The sequence below is a fragment of the Diorhabda carinulata genome, chromosome 10 (assembly GCF_026250575.1).
Source record: "Diorhabda carinulata isolate Delta chromosome 10, icDioCari1.1, whole genome shotgun sequence".
Lineage (NCBI taxonomy): Eukaryota > Metazoa > Arthropoda > Insecta > Coleoptera > Chrysomelidae > Diorhabda > Diorhabda carinulata.
This window is the reverse complement of record NC_079469.1, coordinates 15,799,151-15,819,944: the sequence shown is the minus strand read 5'-3', so window position 1 is coordinate 15,819,944 and position 20,794 is coordinate 15,799,151. Positions and strand designations below refer to the sequence as shown.

At 32.4% G+C, this 20,794-nt stretch overlaps 3 protein-coding genes across 3 annotated transcripts; 1 reads left to right on the top strand and 2 right to left on the bottom strand.

The window, feature by feature from the left end:
• Positions 1 to 70: 70 nt before the first annotated feature.
• LOC130898829 (serine/threonine-protein kinase PLK4) lies at positions 71 to 10,035 on the bottom strand. Its single transcript, XM_057808371.1, has 12 exons — positions 9,784 to 10,035; positions 9,635 to 9,730; positions 9,396 to 9,581; positions 9,213 to 9,344; positions 7,586 to 7,942; positions 6,693 to 6,885; positions 5,577 to 5,783; positions 4,160 to 4,496; positions 3,429 to 3,703; positions 2,490 to 2,755; positions 1,316 to 1,484; positions 71 to 336 (listed from the first exon to the last, which is right to left on the bottom strand). Exons 1-12 carry the CDS (start codon positions 9,808 to 9,810, stop codon positions 173 to 175), a joined length of 2,409 nt encoding a protein of 802 aa, XP_057664354.1. The 5' UTR covers positions 9,811 to 10,035; the 3' UTR covers positions 71 to 172.
• Positions 10,036 to 10,121: 86 nt separating this feature from the next.
• Positions 10,122 to 13,857, top strand: LOC130898828 (max-like protein X). Its single transcript, XM_057808370.1, has 5 exons — positions 10,122 to 10,373; positions 10,597 to 10,758; positions 11,602 to 11,822; positions 12,422 to 12,618; positions 13,730 to 13,857. Exons 1-4 carry the CDS (start codon positions 10,319 to 10,321, stop codon positions 12,596 to 12,598), a joined length of 615 nt encoding a protein of 204 aa, XP_057664353.1. The 5' UTR covers positions 10,122 to 10,318; the 3' UTR covers positions 12,599 to 12,618; positions 13,730 to 13,857.
• Positions 13,858 to 14,712: 855 nt separating this feature from the next.
• On the bottom strand, positions 14,713 to 19,998 carry LOC130898827 (armadillo-like helical domain-containing protein 3). Its single transcript, XM_057808369.1, has 6 exons — positions 19,452 to 19,998; positions 18,976 to 19,395; positions 17,533 to 17,773; positions 16,410 to 16,630; positions 15,992 to 16,351; positions 14,713 to 15,107 (listed from the first exon to the last, which is right to left on the bottom strand). The coding sequence occupies exons 1-6, from the start codon at positions 19,873 to 19,875 to the stop codon at positions 14,746 to 14,748; spliced, it is 2,028 nt and encodes a 675-aa protein (XP_057664352.1). The 5' UTR covers positions 19,876 to 19,998; the 3' UTR covers positions 14,713 to 14,745.
• Positions 19,999 to 20,794: the final 796 nt, after the last annotated feature.

Sequence of the window (20,794 nt, the reverse complement as noted above, 5' to 3'; positions counted from 1 at the left end):
GAGTGTATAGCTCAGTATTATGGTAATTGGGATAATTAAAAATGGCGTATATTAATAGATAGGGAAAAAGTAGTTAAAATAATTTATTAATTAAAAGTGCTCTCTTCTTAATAGCTAAACGGGTGTTTATAACATTGAAAATAAATATTCATTCTTTTAATTTACATAACGATCATCTTAAATTAACAATTTTTTGAGTAACCGGGGACGGCATCAAATATTTCAATACTTTAGGCATGTGTTGTAACTTTTCCATTATTACTCTTGGAATAACTTCGTTGTTTGTATAACTGGATATATGACCGTCCGCATACTGAAACTTTACGCGATGTTTTCCTACAATAACAAATTTTTCATTAAGTAATAAGAATGCCAATATAAATATTTTAAGTAATTAAAATACCATTTACAACAATAAATTTCAATAGGAAGTACGATGGTAAATTTTGACTAGAATTGACCCACACTAGGAGTTTTTTCAAGAAAAATTAAAGATATTCAAAAATTTAACCATGACTGTTTGTGTGGTGGTAGTGGTAGTAAGTGGTAGTACGAACCTTTAGAGGTTAGATAACTCAATATACAAAATTAACCAACTACACCAAATAATGATGTTAATATGTCCCAAAATGGATCAAAATTTGATTCCTAGGGGTACTTTACAAAGTATTACACCGTGAAGAAGACAAAAACCGAAATAGTTACCCAAAAACCCATAAAAATAAACTCAGTATGTCCCAAATTTGATCAAAAGATTTGAAGGAGAGCATAATAAAGGATATTTGATACGTAGTGTAACTCGGAGTGTTGATGTATCAGTAGGAAAGTGTGTTCAGTACGAACAGTTCTAGAACTTACAAAAACCAATTCCTAGGTGTATTTTCCAAAAGAATTACACCGTGAAGAACACAAAAACCGAAACAATTATCCAACAACCAATAAAAATGAACTCAGTGTGTTCCAAAATTGATCAAAAGGAGAGTATAATAGAGGATATTGCACACACAGTGTAACTCAGAGTGTTGATGTATAAGTAGGTTCAGTTCGAACCATTCCAGAACATCCAATAGTCAAGGAAGAAGATACTGGACATTCAGTGTAAGTGTTGGTATAGTGGAATTACACGATTCCAGAATTTTCAAAACTCAACTCCTTAGGGTTATTTTCAAAATTATTATACAACACGGCAGACACCTAAAAATGATTTTGGTATGTCTCAAAATTATTAATGAAGGGATATAGCCAGAATAAAAAATACTAAGGGTAATACAATCTGATGGAAAATAATTTTTTCAATAATCATTTCAATACTTACCATCTACCCATAGTTGAGTACTATCCGGAAACCTCACTTGCACCTCACCATTAGCCAACTGATAAGCGGTACCCACTCCTGGAACTGTAATTTTTTTTTCTCGTACATTCGAGTTATTTCCCATAGTCGATCCAACATTCGTACCATTATATGACATAGTGAACGAAGGCTGAAATTCAATCAAATTAGAAATTTCTCAAAACCGCCATATCTAAATTTAGTTTTTAAGAGAAAAAATCGTAATCGGGAACTAATCTTTCAATATACATAATGATACATGTAGACACAAATTTAATGGCATTATCGAAGCAATAGAAAGTTGTCCGAACATAAATTCATATATACAGAATGATATATACAAGTTGACACTTCATTTTTCCACATTCCAAAAGATAGATCCTCGTTTAACATACAGAGTTGTATAAAAATGATGATGTGAAGAATTGATCAAATTTTGAAATTTTTGATTTTATTTGAATAAATTGCTATATAGATAGCATTACAAAAATTAATTCAAATAAAAAGTAATTAAACTATAGTTATTACAATGATTTAGACTGACAAGAAAAATATTAGTACATTAAATAGAAAAAATAATTGGGATAAAATTTATTAAATTATTATTCACTACACGATGGCCCCATACATTAGAAGAGCTTTGACCATTGAGGTATATATATCCTAGCTCTTCGGATTGGCGCTACCTGTCCACTAGTCATAGAGCCCTTGTCACGGTGCCTCCCGAGTCGGCGGCGTCCTTTCCCAGGCAAAGAATAACTAAGTTATCAGCATAAGCCCTGTGTATATATGCCTGCCATAATACACCACAGGGTTGGAGACAAAACTTCGTCCCTGGGCGCTAAAATCTTTGGGGGTGTGGTGGAAATACACTGTACGACGCCTCAAACATATTGACCGAATTAGCCAAACGCGTGCAATGGCTAGGCCATGAGAAACGAATGGGCGGTGCTAGGGTGGCACACCGAGTTTGGGATACGAATCTCAACGAGTACAGGCGTCCCCTAGGAAAGTTTAGAGAAGAAGATTGGCGGATCAAGTTAGCAAATACTTGCAGACAAGACGTGGAAAGAAACGGCAGAATTGCAGAATTTCGTTATTGCTTGACTTTGGTGCTAAATTAAATCGATTCCGGTAGATGGAATGATCAACTTACTATTGTTTGGGTTTGATTCTCTTTCCCAAACGTGTTCATAGATGACGGTTTCCTACCAATAATAACAGGAAAAGAAGGGCGGGGTAGTGAAGAGAGCGTCTTTTCCAATAAAATACAGTAATCGAAAGAATCCTGGCTGTGCATCCACATCAGATCTATGGTACCGCTCAAATTAGTTAATTCGGTTTGACTAACAAACTCAAATTTATTGCCAGAAGCATCATTTATTGTAATTCCTTCGGTGGCCGATCTAGTTACCTTACCACCTAAAAAATATATAAAAACTAATTAAAAATATGATTTTAGTAAGAAGACAAGAAGAAAAACCATTTTTCAGACTTAACATTTGCTCTTTAATGAGAAAAATTGTGTGAGAAAAGATATATTACAAAAATAGTACAAAAAATAAATAATATACCATGAATTGGGAAAAAAGTTTCTTCAGGATGTGAAAAAATGACCGAAAAATATAGGGAGATGACAAGGAAGAAATAAATGGACCAAACAAAGAAACAAAAAAATACTAACAAAGACACTAAGATAGGATTGAATAGAATAGAGGAGCTGAAGGTGAAAAGAGAAGAAGAATCAGAGGAATTGAGGAAGGAAGCAAAAGACAGTAGAAGCAATAGTAGGTCCAGCACCTAAAAAGACAAAAAACATAAGAATTGGTATGGATAAATGTTGAGAACGAAGAAGAATAATAAAAAAACTATTGAACATTAAAGAAAACCATTGAAAAACGAAGAAAAACATTGAAATGATATGGGAAAAATAGAAAAACACAGTGAAAGAAGTGGGTACCTGCTACATTTGCTGTTATAATATATTTTTTCAGACCATTTAACAATTAGAAGTGATTCATTTTTTATCTGTGAACATTATATGAAATATAGGACCAATAAAGTATATAAATATTAAAATGAAATCTATTCTCACCATCATAGAAACAAACTTCGAAATCCGTAAGATTTTCCATCAGAAAACATTTCGCTTTGTCGGTGTAGTATGTCACTTTCGGAGTTTTAGCTCTTACCAATTCAACAAATTTTTTCGCGTACGTATATTTCTTCCAATGTTTCTCCGGTAAATTTTCTAATCCGAAAATATTATCGGCGCCTTGGACCGGTACCGGGATTGGTTCTTCTCCAAGAGGAACCCCCTTAGTCCCATCTAAATCATAGAGAACTATCCTCATGCCGTCAGGTGATATTCTAAAAAGTACGAATCGTTAGATTAGTCAATAATATCAGCTTTTCAGACAATCTTAATTCGGGTACTAATAACCCAAGTCAACAAAACCGAAATCTTAGTACCACCACTAGTCAATAAAATCATAGCAGTTGGAGTTTGACCTAATAGTCAGTTTGAACTACCCCAAACAATTAAACTTTGACACAATAGTCAATTTCAACAACCACAGCTTGGGTACTATTGAATCAAGTCGACCAAAACGAAGTTTTAATATCACAACTAGTCTATCAAGTCAATGCAGTTGAAGTTTGACTTCAATAGTCAGTTCAGACATAATTACATTGTTTGTGGCACGTTTCGATAGCTCATTTACCATCCTCAGATACTTTTATTATAAAAATACATCAAACGGTGTAAATGAGTGTCGTTATAGTGGTTCTGGATGAAAAAAAAAAATGTTTAACGCCAAACTTTACCTCATAACTTCACATACGAAATCCTTTTTCGGAATCCCACGTTTTTTAATAAATTCCACACAAACTTCGCCGTCTTTCAAGATGCTCAACACAGCATTTTTCGTTTGATGTCTGGTAGGTAGTAAGCGTTCGGAGCATAAAGCCGTTAAAACGTTTTTGGATATTTTGGATTGTTTCGAACTTCCACCTTGAACGTATTTATCCGTTTGATCAGTAGGTTTGCTGTTATATCCTTCGCAACCGTAGCGATAATTAGCGGTATTTTCTTTAAACGGCTGATCTGAATGATGAGAGTGAATAGAGACTTGGTTGCATTTATTTTCTTTATAATTATGTCCTAAAACACAATTTCAAATAATTTATCGGTACCATTTACTTCTTATTTTTAATTAAACGCGAATTTTAATTGAGGTTAAGCAAAAACAAATATTGAATCGGTTTGATGAGGTAATCTCCAGTAATAGGACCTCTTCAAACATCTTTCAGGTCAACAGGAAAGCTTCTTTTGAGTTTTCTGACCCTATCTATCACAGAGGACGATAATTGCTGATTCTGCAAGCAAACCATGGAGACAGAAGGCTCAGGTACCTAAAGGGAGTAGTGCTAGCATCTTAAGAAGTGTATCCAGATAAATAGCTTCCTTTAGTAGGTATTTTGGAGGTAGAAGAATGAAATGTACAAAATATTTCTTCAGGTATAAGGGCAGGTGCCAAAACGACTCTCAAAACAATCAAATCCAATTTCTGTTAAGACATAACCACAATATTTTTAGTACTAAAACATAGTCTATTAAAGCCAGACGAAGTTCCGCTTGCATTATCAACAAATAAAATAATTTCCACAGATTTTTGAATTTCTAGGTCTAGGTTTCTAAATCTGTGATATCAGGAAGAGAATTGGACCAAGAACCGAGCCTTTAGGGATACCACTACTGATTAGTAGATTCGTAAACGTTTTTACGTTATAAAAACTACATGATTAACACAATCAAAAGCTTTGAAGGAATCAAAAAATACTGATGCAATGAATGATTCATTGTTAAGTGAAGAATATACTTTAATAAAAACTGAAAATATTGATTCATTGAAGTAAAAAGTCAAACCGGTGTGATGATCAACCATTTTGTTCTAGGAGAAAAGGATGGGACTAAAATTAAGAACTTTGGATTTATATACACCCTTAGGAAGTGGAATTATTACAGTTTTTAGGCAATTTCATTGTTTTTTTTTCCTGATATAGTACACTCATAATAAGATTAGTCAAAAGACTTTAGACGTTGCCCTTTAGTCCCAACAGTACCAATAAAGTTTATTTCTCACCCTCGATAAAGAAAAAACTGAATTTATATCAAAAACAGAAAATAGACAGTCACATAGACAAATTTCAATGTTTTAAAGCCATTTGTAGGTAGAATTACCTCCAGGATCAACGGATATATGTCGTTCTTGACCGCAGCAACTTTTTATACCGGATATAGCCCCGTTGCAGCAAGATCTTTTGGTATCTTCGTGATTACAATGACATGTCGATAATTGGGAACAACATTTCGATATTTGCTCCGTAGTTCTAAAGTTTCTCCAAATTGGTAAACCTTCGCAACTATGTACACGAAGTCGTTCCATATCTGAAAATTATTTTAATTTATAAAATTTGTAATAATTTTATGTTTTTAAAGAGGATTTTTCACATTCCAATCAAGTCATTTTGGGCATTAGACGATCAAGACTCAGCACATGGTAGTCTTAAAACCATCACACATAACTGGTAGTTTTAGCAACCACTGTCTGGGTAATAGTGAACCAAGTCAACAGCAGAAACACAATAAAGTCAAAGCAGTTTGAGTTAAACCCAATGGTGAGTGTGAACTACCTCAACCTGGTACTATTAAATCCTTAGCTAACTAAACTATAGTCTTAGAAGCATTCAATACCACTAGTCAATCAAATCGACAGTAGTATTAGTACCACCATAAGTCAATATAGTCAAAGCATTGGAAATTTGACCCAATAGTCAGTTTTGACAAGCTCAACCTGGGCATTAATCAACAAATGCAATCAAATGGTAATTTTAGGTTGTTTTCACATGGGTACTCATCAACGCAGCCTTGGTCTTGGAACTACGGTACCAATTTTATAACATCAGACTAGGTATTAGTGACTCAAACCAACTAAATCAAACTAGTGAAGCAAGTCAAAACAGATGACCCAATAGTCAGTTCTGAGTATTACTCAACTAAGAAATTGGGTAACCAAACTGTAGTCTTGAAACCACCACTAGTCGAACAAATCAAAGTGATGAACTTTGACCCAATAGCCAGCCAGAGTACTACTCAACTTAGCTTTAGGTAATCAAACTGTAGTCTTGGAACCACCACTAGTCAAAGAAATCAAAACAGATGAAGTGGGAAGATAATTGTAGTGCGATATCAAATATTATTAAAAGTATAAAACAAATCTTCATAAGATTGATAAAAAATATTTGGTTTAAAGCACAAATAGTCTTTTGTAAATGATAATCGATACGCTATAGATACCTGAACAGAATTGGTTATTCGAATAGTTATTTTGAAGAGGTAAACAGTCACTGTTTGTCTTTCTATCGTGGTTATTAACCAAATAAATATTTTGAGAATATGGCAGTGATGTGTTATCTCCAAAGGTGCTATCTCTTTTGCTCGACATTGTGTGAATTCCACTATCGTTGGTAGTAACATGCGAAGAGAGTATCTGCAAAAAATAAGAAAAAAATAAATAAATATATATGAAACTATCAAAATTATATAGCTATTAATAAATCCTCAGTCTGAAGAATAGAGAGTGAACAACCCCTTAGCAAAAAGATCTTAGAAAAAAAAATAATGTTGAAGCAAGGCTTTGCTTAAAAAGTATTCTCCAGAAAAATCAACCACCATTGACTGATAGGTTATCCAGAAAATAAGGAAAAAGTCCAGAAAATCTTGATGGAAAACAACAAAATTAAATTGGGGGATATTAAGGCACCATGAATATATCAAATAGAAGCGTTTATATAATTTTAAATTAGTATTCGAGCATGAAAAAGGTTCTTTTTTAATTTGGACTATGTTTCCTCACAATTGAAGAAACACAACTATGAACTGATGAATCAGAACGCTGTTTGGACTGTTTAAACAAACTAAAAAGGCTCCTGTACACCCATAACTGACTATGGATATCCCCTCTAAACACTTGAGTCAAGACAGTAATCAACTGAGTGGTTCTTTTCTAATGAATACAATGTTTACACCAACACTCACTATTACACGGTCTGAGGCGCGTTTCTATAACCAAGTTATCGTCTTCAGAGACTGAAAATTTACCTTGAGTCTCTCAAGACGATAATCGCTACTAAATATATAATTAAATCAATTGTATGTTCTATACATACAGATAATCAAAAAAAACTCACCCTTCCTCTTTTAATGAAAGGATGTTCCAATATTTGATCCAATTTCATGCGGTCTTTCGGATTTTTTTGTAACAAACAATTTATCAAATCCTTGGCTTCCGGCGAAATATAATTTGGTAAAATGTAATTGGACATTACGACTTTTGTTAAAGTACTTTTCACGGCTGGCGTATCGAAAGGTGGTGAACCTACTAAAAGAGTGTATAGAAGACATCCCAATCCCCAAACGTCCGCTTCTAATCCGTGCGATCCTCTAGAAGCAACTTCCGGGGATATGAAATTCGGTGTCCCGCACATCGTCATGTGTTTTTCATCGGGCTTAGTTAATTGTGTAGCTAAACCAAAATCTGCTATTTTCTGAAATAAAACTTAGACTATATAAAAAATATAGAATTAGGGTTAACAACGAGGATTGTTAAACTGCTCAGATGTCACATAATAACGTCGAAACTAGTCAGTAGTTACAACCTCTCCTTCTAAGCTATAACCAAAATATTGTCCAATATGAGGAAAAAAAAATTCTGGTAATGTTTGAACTCTTAATATCAATATTTAGAGGTGCCGCATTGTAATTTCTCATTTAAATTACAGGGGAATGTTTTTTTGGACTTTTAATGTATTTGAATGAATTATTTTGTAGCAAAAAAATAGATACATTTGAAAGAAATTAATCGGAATAAAAAAAATGGTCTTGGTTAAAAGTTATTTGTAGTTAAAGTTCAACCTAAAATAATATATGATGACTTTCACTATAATTTATAATTTTCTGCAAAAAATGTCTTAAAAACATAAAACAACATATTGTTCATGATTTTCCTCATTTTTATTTCCCAAATTTATTGAGAAAAATTTATGTTATATAGCACGATTCTAAAGAAAGCATGAAAACAGCTTTGGGACCAATTGAAAAATTGAGTCTCTTCCATTCAACCATTCTGTCCCAGGAAAGCTATCTTCTTATGCCCAACGACCTTTTCTATTCTTGTTTGTCTCATGGGTATCCAATTTGTGCTCTCGCAATTGAACATAAAAATAAAACTATTCATTTTTTGACATCTTCATTTGAAGCTAAATGTCTTCCATTTCCCATTTTTTATATAGGCACTTTTGTAACATCTATTCTGTGGTATATTATCGGAATAGGTGTACCATATTGTTTTTGAGCCAGTTTCTATTTTTCACATTGGTAATAACATCTTGAGTATAATAATTAGGCGACTTTCTCTTTCAAACATAGGTTGGCATTGTAAATCTGAAAAATAATAAGGCAGAGTAAAGTACATTCTGTAATTTCCAAAAACTCTTCAATAAATAATCAATAACAGGACTCTTGTAAATATTAATTGTATTGGTAGAAAACACAAGAATTAAGCATAAGGTATAATAAAATTGAATAAAAAAACAAACTTACCTTTTTGTTGAGTTTCCTCAAGATTTTGCATACTTCTAAAATGATTACAGCTTCAATTTTAGCACAAACTTGTTGAGAATGAACTTAAAACTTCAACAGACCTCACAAAAATATCACTATTTTTGCATCATGTTGGAAATACATCAAATATTGTTTACAATTACCACAACCCAACAAAAATTGAGATAAATTTGATAAAATAGAAGTTCAACTTACCACTCTCATATCTTTTGTAAGCAGTAAATTTGATAAAGATAAATCTCTGTGTAAAATATTATAAGAATGAAGATATTTTATTCCTTCAACTACTTGTCCCATAATACTGCTCACTTCGTTTTCTAAAAGATGCTAAAAGAAAATAATTAATATCAATAACGAGAATTTAGTAATTATACTCACCTTTTCTTTAATATATTTTTGTAATTCTCCATTGTGACAAAGTTCTAACACCAAATAAACATAATTAATATCTTCGAAGCATTCAAACAATTCTAAAATTGACGGATGTTTTAGTCTCGAATGTATAGCTACTTCTTGTTTCACCCTGTTCACCATTCCAGTTGCTTGCATGAGCTTTTTATCTATCTAAAATTGTGATAAAATAATGAATTCAAATTAGGTAGAGTTGTTATACATACCATCTTAATAGCCACTTCTGTTCCGCTTTTTAAACATTTAGCTCTATACACAGACGCGAAACCACCTTTCCCCAATAAACTATGTACTTCATAATCCTAAAAATTATTATATTGTATAATTTTAAATGTTGTTATAAGTTACTTCAAACCTCGATCCTTTTGCCAAAGGAATCCATTATAAACTCTTGTATATGTACATAAACACGATTGAGCAATGAATTAAACGGTTATTTAACTTTTATACATTTAACGAAGATTAAATTTGTGTATAATTTCTGTTTACATGCCAAAAATTAATGTATAAACAATAATTCAAAATATGTTTATAACTGTTGACAGTACAGCATCGTCTTCTTCTTTTTTTATTTAAAAATTTATTTGAATAAATTTGACCTTGGAATATTGGGAACTTGTGTCATAAACAAAAGAAAAATACTGAGAGTAAACTTTTGCCATAAACAAAACAGAAATAGGGAGATCGCAGAACATCCTATTTTATTGTACCTATATCTATGTTTTGGTTTCCCATGACCTGTATGACGTTTTATTTTTGTATGACTTCGTGATTTGGATTAATTTTATTTGTATAATATATGTACATAGTAGATTATAACATGCTTCCATTTGTTTATTGTTAAATTTTCTGAAAGTGTTAATTAGTAATATTTGCAAAACTGAATAAAAATGCCTCGTGAACATATCAAATCAACAAATTCTGCTGCTGTTACAAATAACTCTGGTAAGCATTGATTTTTTCAATTTTTATTTTGTTCGTTATCGCATTCTGTTGATACGAGGTTGGTTAAATTGTCACATTTGTTTTATGACAATGAACATTATTAATTTGAATCACTTTTTTACTACTTTATTAAAACAAATTGTTTCATTCAACATTAGTTCCTTATATTACTAATAAAGATTAATTAGTCACCTAAGTAGCAATTAGCAAATATTTTCTGTAGAAGAAGATGAGGAAGTGGAAAGTAAAACATCACCAATGAGTTATAAGGACCGTCGTAGAGAAGCTCACACTCAAGCAGAACAGAAACGAAGGGATGCCATTAAAAAAGGATACGACACTTTACAAGAGTTAGTTCCAACATGTCAACAACCAGATGTTTCAGGTGAATATAATTTAAACTAATTAATTTTATATAACAAATTTTCATGTATTTTACAAACTTATTGATGAGTAAAAAATAAAGTGGAAATCGATCATGTTGTTATCAAGAGATGCTTCATTATGGGCAAGAAGTATGGAGAAGAGGATATAAAACAAAGAGTAAAGGAAGTTGAAATGGATTATCTTAGAAGATTTGCAAGAATATCCATAGTAGATAGATGAAGATGTGTGATAAGCTATTATAACAATTAAAAACAAGCTTGAAATGGTTCTAGCACCCCTGGATACCAAAAAACCAATAGATAAAGAAGAGTTATTGAGGATACTTTGGAGAAAGGAATAGAAGACAGTGGAAGAAATGAGTACATTGAGTACCATTGAAGATAATGTGAAGAACATCCCTAAAAATAGAAAGTAACAGTGCAAGAAGCAATATTAGAAAAAAACAAACATGAAACTGATGGATAGTTATGGATAGAAAGACAGATAAATGAGGAAACTAATGGAGACAGGAAAAAATGATGACAGATATAAAGAAGGAGATGGATTGACCAAATAAAAGAAATAGGTACAGAATGAAGATATTAGTAGTTTGACAACTAGAAAGGCGAAAAAGAGAGAATAAGAAGAATATTTCTTAATAATTGGACAATTAGGAAAAATATGATACAAAAATAAATGTGATAAAAAAACATCTTTGATTGATAACAATAGAAACTAAATAGGATAAAGAAAGTAGACATTAGAAACTTAATTGGCTTATAGACTTATCCAAATGACTTCCATATAAATATTATTCATCACAAATTGATTTTATCATTTGCTAGTTTCAAATTTTTTATAGGTTATAAACTAAGCAAAGCTACCGTACTTCAAAAATCCATAGATTACATCCAATACCTACAGATGCAAAAGAAAAAACAAGAAGAAGAACGCAATGCTTTAAGAAAAGAAGTCATAGCATTGACAATAATGCAAACCAATTACGAACAGATTGTTAAAGCGCAACAATCTCAGCCAGGACATATGGAAACTCGAGTTTCTGATGAGGTGAAGTTTTCAGTGGTAAGATTTATTCATTTCCCACCTTTTTTTACTCACTGGAATATTTGATAATTACTTAATTGTTTATACACTACCAGCAAAAAGTTTTTGTCTACCCCTTGATTCATTCATTAATTTTGAAATTGATACTATGAATCTAGGGATCTGCTTTGATAACTTCTGGCTTTTTTGAATGGGTGGCAGTGAAGAAACCTCTTTTAGGACGTCAAAATAAAATTAAGAGGCTGAAGATTAGATTTGATGAGCCAGGTCGTGAATTTACCTCATTAACACTTTGATCTATTATGTACCCTGGAGTGTTAACATGTTAAAGACTTTGCAAAGTGAGCTACCTGTCTGTGGTTTACCTCTTCTGGCTTTAAAAAGCTTGAATGTTAGTACCATAGTCTTTATTTATGGATTGCCTCTCACTCAATAAGTTCTTGAAAAGTTATTTTAGATTTTTTGATGTATTGAACAAGAAAGTATTTTCTTCTGGCATTAATCGGTATCTGAAAATGAACCTAACATAACCTAACAAAATTTCATTCTGTTTTCTATTAAAATTCTTTCGACTTTCTTTCTGGTGTATATGACATTTTCTAGAAATTATTTTTCAGTTTCAGGCAATAATGGACCAACTTTTTTCAACATTTAGTGCCGTATCAGTGAATAATTTTCATGAATTATCAGCCGGAGTGTGTAGTTGGTTAGAAGATTGTTGTAAACCTCAGACACTCAAAGATACAGTCTTTCAAGTTTTACGTAGACATAATACACAAATGCGTGGACAATAATGAGATTTATATCTTATAAGGTGAGATAATTTAAAGCTCCTCTTGTACCAAACTATATTTTGAAGTTTGATAGACAAATTCTTAGGTATTGATGAATTAATCATACCGTTTCTCAATCAGTTGATTAATAATTTATTTCAATACTGAGGTATTTGACATATTAGGAGTGTCTAATAGTGTTATTACACATCTTTATTATTGGCTTTATTTCCTGTATTATGTGATGAAAAGTTATCAATTTTGATTTAGAAGAAGTTATTGAAAAATCTCTACCCATTGTCCCAATTAATATTTCTTTCAGTTGTAGTTTTATGCCACAAGAGAGGCTTTAAAAAATGTATTGGTGTCAAAGATAAGAACATATTGATCTTCTGCAAAGATTGATGTATACGGTTTCCAAACATTTTGGAAAAATGCCCCTGGCATTCAAATTAACTAAATTAATAAGTTTCCTCCATCCCAGATATACTAACTAATCAGATCACTCTAAATAAGATGAAAAACAAACTATTCCAGACAAGATAGAGTAAATGATTTTTGGATGGAATTTATAGACAACAGTAATTTGAAAAAGGTGGTGCAACTTCTAATAATTTTGGTTGAAATTTAGAAGAATCACCAATAGACCGGTGTACGATTCTCTACCAAGAATAAGTGGACCAAAATGTAGATATTTCAAAATCTTTGATACTCTCTATGAGGAATGTCTACTCAAGATATGGCGCAGCACCTTAAAGACAAAAATCACAAGATTTGCTTAACACTAGAAAAACTGAAAAAAAAATCGTTGAAGACTCACAAAAACAGCTTGCAGCAGTGGTGCAAGAATTAGTTGAATTAACAAAATTACTTCTTACTACTTACCAATCAGGAAAAAGACGGGAATTTGATTTTCAATTTTTACTAGATGAAGCTACAATTACCCACATAATTATAACTGGAGCAACACGGGCCCACTAGTGGCTATTAACAATTCGTTTATTGTAAATTTTGTAAATAAAAAGGGGTTGTTCATATAAAAAAATAATTGATATCACATGTGATTTTCCATTTTAAGTTATTTTTAATATAAAACGATAATCTATTGGTATTTTCGGTATATTTAATGTTTTTTTTTGTTTTTTTTTTCAGATATGGTTTAATGTATATTTGAAACCTGTTCTGTAAATTATACAACAATTTCCTCATCGACTTGTGATTAATTATATTAAATGTTACAATTATTATATCAATACATTCTAATAAGCAAATTATATAAATTGTGGTTACTTTTTTTTTACCCTCATATATGCATGACTGTAATTTCTTATGGGAATTGTAATTATGTGGCCTCCCTTTTCCACAGCAGTTTCCATTCTTTCTTATCCTGTGTTTTTTGCTTAATTTCCCGCCAGATTATTCCTCGATTTTCCCCTGTTATCTTAATTTCTTCTGCGCTGCCCCTTCTTGGTCCTAATTTTTTTTTGTAAGTCATATATTATGGTTTTTTATTTTCATAACATGGCAAAACCATTTTAATTGTCCCTTTTTACTGAGCAAACCCCAAATATTCAGGTTTCTATCTATCCTAGAGACGTGATCACCTTTTTTTGAAACACCCTGTATAAAAATTCATTATAGGTTTGTTCTTGGTAGCTGCACCGAAACGGTACTGAACTCAACCAGTGCAAGCCAGTTCTGAGTGTGTAGAGTTAGTTCTATTGGATACAAAGAACGATATAGTGCAGAAAGCACTGGAGCATTTGTTTTTTATATTTTATTTTATTTTTTCATATTTTACATTCGTCTGATGACGAAGATGTAGTACCACCGTTTTTAGATTACACTTATTACCCTGGTTGAACTGACTCTAGACCCAGTGCAAGATGTACAGTGAACAGGGTGAACTAGTTCTCTTGCACTGCTACTAGAGCAGTGACATTAGCGCTGGTTCACTTCCTGAACTAGTTCTGTCAGTGCAGCTGTCAAGAACAAACCTTATGTTATCTACAACTTTTGTTTTCATTTCACCATTTCCCGTAACCTCAAATTTAAACCATATTTAACTTATGGTCTAAATTAATAGTTTTCGTAGCAATTTATGCCACCGACAAAAAAATTCTACCAAGACAAGATTTAACTTTTCCAAAAAATATATTGAATTCCAATTATATAACAGGATATTCATTAGCAATGTTTGGAAAATTTAATAACGAACAACTAATACTACTTCTCGTATCGCTGAAAATCGTTTTCACCATATGCGTGAAAAACATAGCGTACTGCGGTTTCTCAGAGTACCTTTCGTAATGGTCCAAAGAATCTTGTAATTTCAAAGTTAGACTGTCGTAATTCTTCTTCACTATCTCTAAAATTTGTTCTTCGCTCGGTGTCGATAGATTCGCCGAAGCCAGCCACTGTTCTATTTTCGGATTAAAATGTTTTATTATTGCTCTCACATTAAATAGAGTGTTGTTTAGTTTTAGAGCGTCTTCCTTGAAGTCTCCATCGCCACTAGCATAACGTAAAGCTAAAAAAATGGAAAGTGAATAAATTTCGATGGAAAAAACTGGGTTTACCTTCAGTATCTGAAGAGGTTAACGTGGTTATCGAAACGAGTGTCAGGCAGTATGAATATCATCCAGAAATTCCAAATTAGTTCAATGAAAAAGTTTAACGTTACATCAAGATTTTTCTTTTATCTTATTTTGGATAATATGGAAATTTTTTTTTCGATTACAAGGCCAAAGTCACCAAATGTGAAGGTGACCAAAGGTATGGTTTCAGTCAAATGGTTTCAACCAGTCCAAAACCTTCATAGGTGAGACAAACCCCTCAGTCTAGGCGACGGACATAGTGCAGCTAAGTAGAGGAGAGCCAAAAGTAGGTCCAATAGTAAGATATCCTCTACAAATGTCTTATTAACACCATGAGGAAAATCATAGGATTCCATCCAATGGAAAAGTCTTGCTCTAAAATCAGCGACGCCCAAGCCAGCAGACCTTTCATAGGCTAATGCGAGTCAAGAAAATTGGCAAATCGGTAATTTGTGCAAATATTAAGGATTTTGAGTGTTAATTATTTTTTACACGGAAAAATAATTAAAGAAACCGAAAAAAGTCACTTAAATATTATTCTGCAAGTGCTAGGCTATATGGAAAGTTTTTCAAATGGTATGTTAAAATTTGGATACATATGAAAAAATTATCTGTAAGGTAGGTGCCGGAATTGATTGATACTGATCAAAAGCTCGTTTTGTACGAAAAAATTTTTATTATGAAATTAAATATCGTAAAAAATCGATTTCAATTCTGAAGTGATGTAATTATTTATGTACAAATATGCATTAATGTAAATAAGAGTTAATTCTGACACCCTGTATATCAAAATAAAAAAAAAATTGTCAATACTCACCCATAGAATAAATATTATCGAAAACTTGATGCATTCTTATCACTTCGTAATACAGTTCGTCGTAACTACCAGGCGTGAGTAAAAAGTTATCGCCATAGGTAATGAAAAAGTTGAGCAAATTGACAACTTTTATCGACAAATCAAATATATTGACTTTTTTTCCTAGGGAGTTTTCGTTTTGTAAAATAAACCTAAGTAAAGCTATCAGGGCAGTCCAAAGATCTCTCCACGAATAATTCAATCTAATACGACATTTCTTCTGATAACATAGAATCCTTTGAATTACCCCCGTACACAAAAGATATAATTCCATTGGTAATTTTTTCATCATGTGGCTCAAGACGAATTCGACCAATAAGTCTACAAAAAAATGTTTGAACGGTACTATACATTGTACTAAGGGTTATTTTCGAGTTACCTAGTAGGGTACAGATTAGGGGTTGACTGGACGTGGTTTTGTCGGCTGAAAGTTTACGGTGTCTCATAGGGAAACGATGCAATCGAACTTTAAACGCCAAAGTGACGTCGTGCATTAAAGAATTGGCGTATTGGTCTTCGGTTATGCAACTCAATATAAGGAAGCATAATTTTACGGTATGCATTCCAGCTTCAGTCTTCGTATCTTGCATCACAATTGAGCTGGAAAATAATGAAAATCTCGTTAATAATTTCAACAGGAATTTTATTCTAGAGGAACTCGTTGAACTTGACCAAAAATGGTAATATCGAAACTAAAATTGTCATTTTTTAATGTAATTGAGGATAAAACTATAAGGAAAGAACTAACGAATATCAACTTCAATTGTTTCCAACAGGAAAGCCTTATATTCAAGATGAAAGAAGCCGTTTATCACAGAACCATGGAGAAGCTGCTGTGTAACTACCTGGAGAACAGAAGATTTTGGTATAAGCTCAACAGCTCCAAACTGGAGTTCACTTTTAGATACTCACAACATCTACACATGGAACATCAACAATCAGCATCAACGCGGAGAACACGTGCTGTGTTCTTCAAAAAGAAAAGGGAGATACCAGAAGACAACGAGGACAAATAACAACCTGAGAGCTATCCTGGATCAAGAATTGACGTTCAAAGACCACATTAACTAGTGGACAAGAAGAGGAAGGCATAGAACTCATAGGAAAATGATCCTTGCTGGAAGTGAAGACCAAACTTCACCTCATAAAGGTCATCCTTATCCCCATCGTTATATAAGCATGGAGATTCAATGTCAAGAAGCTCCAAGCCCAGCAGCTTGTGACTTTTTCTTTCTCCTTAAATTGAAATGTCTTATGAAAACGACACTTTAGTACTTTCCGGAATATTCAAAAGACTTTGAGAGACCAGTTAAAATTGACTATTACCAAGAATGGAAACAACGAGACCACTGGTAAATAACTACCCAAAGATACTATTTTGAAGAATATAAAATTGTTATTTGATCAACTTTTCTCACACACCTCGTATAGTAAGAAAGAAAATTATTTTTATACCAATGCGTTATAATGTATAAATTAAAATAGTAGAATTAAAAACTTACCAATATTGGAAAAATGTTACCAATAAATTAGATGGTTGAGTTGTGATATCGAATGTAGTTAATGCTGTTGATAAGTCTTGGACACCCTGTACGTTGGTTAAAGTATTATTTGGAGATGGGGGTAAGCTCGAATCAGTCTGAGTTTGAGCTAAAGTCGTAATGAAATTCCTATTCAAATGGACGGCTTCGTAAAAAGCCAGTAAAAGTGCATTGTTCGCTCTAACTTGTTGCATCCTGAATCCTGAAAAATTGTTACCAACAATCCCAATGGTAGGAAAAATATCAGTACATTGAATAAATAATTAATATCCAGAAAATTTATTGATGATTCTATTTTATGAATAATTTTGGGTATAGAACAAATAAAATTATTATTCAACAAATTAATATCCTGTACAAACTAAAATATGAGGTAATGTATTTTGCAATGCAATGCAATTTGGAGATCTACATATGCTCTCGTCAGGATACAATTCAAGACCAGGAGACAAAACACAGATGAAACATTACAATGGATCAGTACTGACATCATGAGCCTGAGAAAATTGGCTTTCCCATAGATAGCGGAGATGTTTTATAAAGCATGGCTTTTGATGGTTTTGCTGATGTTTAGCACCTGCTTTATTTTAGTTATAACCAGAGCATGATCCAAGTCTGCATCTGCCCCTCTGAAACTTCTGACATCATTTATTGTTTTTTTGTATCAGTTTTGACCTAGGCTGATAAAAAAGGTGTATTCATCTACCATTATCTACTTTGTATTTGTTTGTTTCATTTCTTGCACTACTATAACATTAATTAGAGCCCCTTCTTGGTATGTATCTCCAATATTCCATGTTTCTATTTATATTTCACTTTGTTTCATTTTTTTTCTTTTACTTCTTCTTTTAGATTCTAATTTCCTGTCCTTTGCCTGGTCGTTATATTTATTATCCGTCCCTTTATCCATAGTATCTACTTTTTTTTTATATTTTTCCTTTTCCTAGATCATTTGCTTCCTTGCTTCATTTCCACACTACCCCAATTATAATTAGTTTTTTGTAACTTATCCTCGTCTCTTACATTTCTTTTTACTTTGTTGTGAGATCATCATTTATGTAGACTGTCCCATCTTTCATGTGCTTTAATTGATTTTTGTTTTACAATATTTTCATTTTATTCTCAACATTTCAGTTTCTATCGCACATACTTTTATTCTGATTTCTTCACTGCTTCTTGCTCATAAAATTTTACATTGCTCATTTAAGTTTCTTGCTTGCCATCCAGTTACTATTCAATTATATCTTTTGCTCCGTTTTTCTAGGAAATCCACCCTTTCCTTTAGCTGAGTATTAGATTTTTTCGTTTCAATGTTTTTCTCCTGTAATTTCTCCATATTTTGAGGGGAATACAATAGTATAGAAGTCTCATAAAGAATTAAAGATTAAACATTAATTTACGTACCTGCTTCTTCAGATATGAACATATTACCAACTATGTTAGTGAGAGATGTTAACCAAGAAGCATTTTGGTTTTCAGCATGTTCCGCATTGTACTGATTACAAAAATCCGATAGTGACGATGTTATTACTTGCCCGTAACCGTTTAAAGCAAGTTCATCATCTAAAATTGACAATTTCACAACATAAGGATTTGTGGCGTCATATTTCCTGTAATTTACTAAGAGAGTGATAATTAGGACAACATCAAATCCATGCCTTTGTCGTGTCGGAACGTCACACAATAATTTCACGAGACATTCAAATACAGGAGTTACCATTATACATTCTATTAAAGTGTTTTGATTAATAGATTCAAGTCCTGTTGTTAAAATTAGTATTAATTTAAGGCAAAGTGCTTTAACTGCATCTGTGGAATCCTCTCCTGAAATTAAAACAGTTTTTATTGGTAAATAATATCATAAAGTATAAAAAGATTACCTTCAAGAAAACTCTGACAAATTTTTAGTAATTTTTGTGTTTTTAAAGCTACATTTTCAAATCCCATTAAAAATTCTATAGCATCTATTTGAGAATCTAAGCCTTTTTTGAAAATTGAGTGTAGAAGGGCACATAAAGTCAATAATCCATAAGCAGCTCTAATATTTTGTTGGTCCAAAATTTCAATACATTGGTTGAAAAGAAGATTTATATTGTTCTTGGCTATTTGGAGTTGTTCAACGGAAAGTTTCTGTATTTCGTTTTCTATCGTTGCAACTTTAGGCTTCAGTAGAAAAAACTCTTCCCAAAAAAGTGTATTTTGTTGAGAGACATCATCACCTTTTAGAAGACATTCATATATTTGTACAACTTTTTCTTTGAATTGTCGCTTGGAACCAGAACCGCTACGCTTTCTAGCCGACATTATTAACGAATAATGTTTTATTACAATTCAAAGGAATGATATTTTTTCATAATCCTATGTCAAATATATTTTGTTTTTAGGTTAGGTTAGACTGACGTTTTCTCTTTATTCTTCTTCGTGTGTGTTGGCCTCCAAAGTAAAATATTTTCAGTTATTTTGACATCTGATCCGAATGAATAAATTAGAAGTCTTGTAAAAAAATATTCGTATTTTACTACATCGTGCTTGAGAATAGCATAACTAACCAAATTTTGCATCGAGTGGAAATTTAGTTAATTATTTCTTCGATCGGGCACTGAAAGTTCGCAATAGGTTCTTTTGTGATGACGTCACAACCAGCTACCATATTGGGTTATTTATATTAAAATTATGGTTATATTATAAGCGATTCTTATCTTGTTATGTATTCTTTCTATTACGCTGTCTATGAGAAGTCATCAGCTTCATTCGTGGATCTGATTCCGAATCAATTTAGGGATCGATCGCATGCTTACTTTCAAAATTGTAGTTCGCGCATGAGCTTGTTACGGTATTCTGATGAGACACAAGAAGTCGAAACTAGTCAGCGGTTATAGCCCTCGAGCCATTAGATGGAACTTTATCTGTCTCACCAATTAACTGTTCCCTTTAAAGTAATCAAAGACGTCATTTCTAAGCTATAGGCATCTCAGATGATCCGAAATAACGCTGGTACTTGGAGAAAAAAGAAACTGCAGATCATGCCATCGTTGAGTGCGAAAATTTAGGCTTACAGTTTGTCCAGTGACGTTAAAAGGTTCAAACCAAAGTTCCTGATTGACTTTTTCACGAAAATCGGTCTATAACTAACCCAAACATCGCATGAAGATGGGGAGAATTGTACTAAATAAGGGTTGTATAAGAGATTTCGTTACTTACCGTCATTATTACTATTATAAAT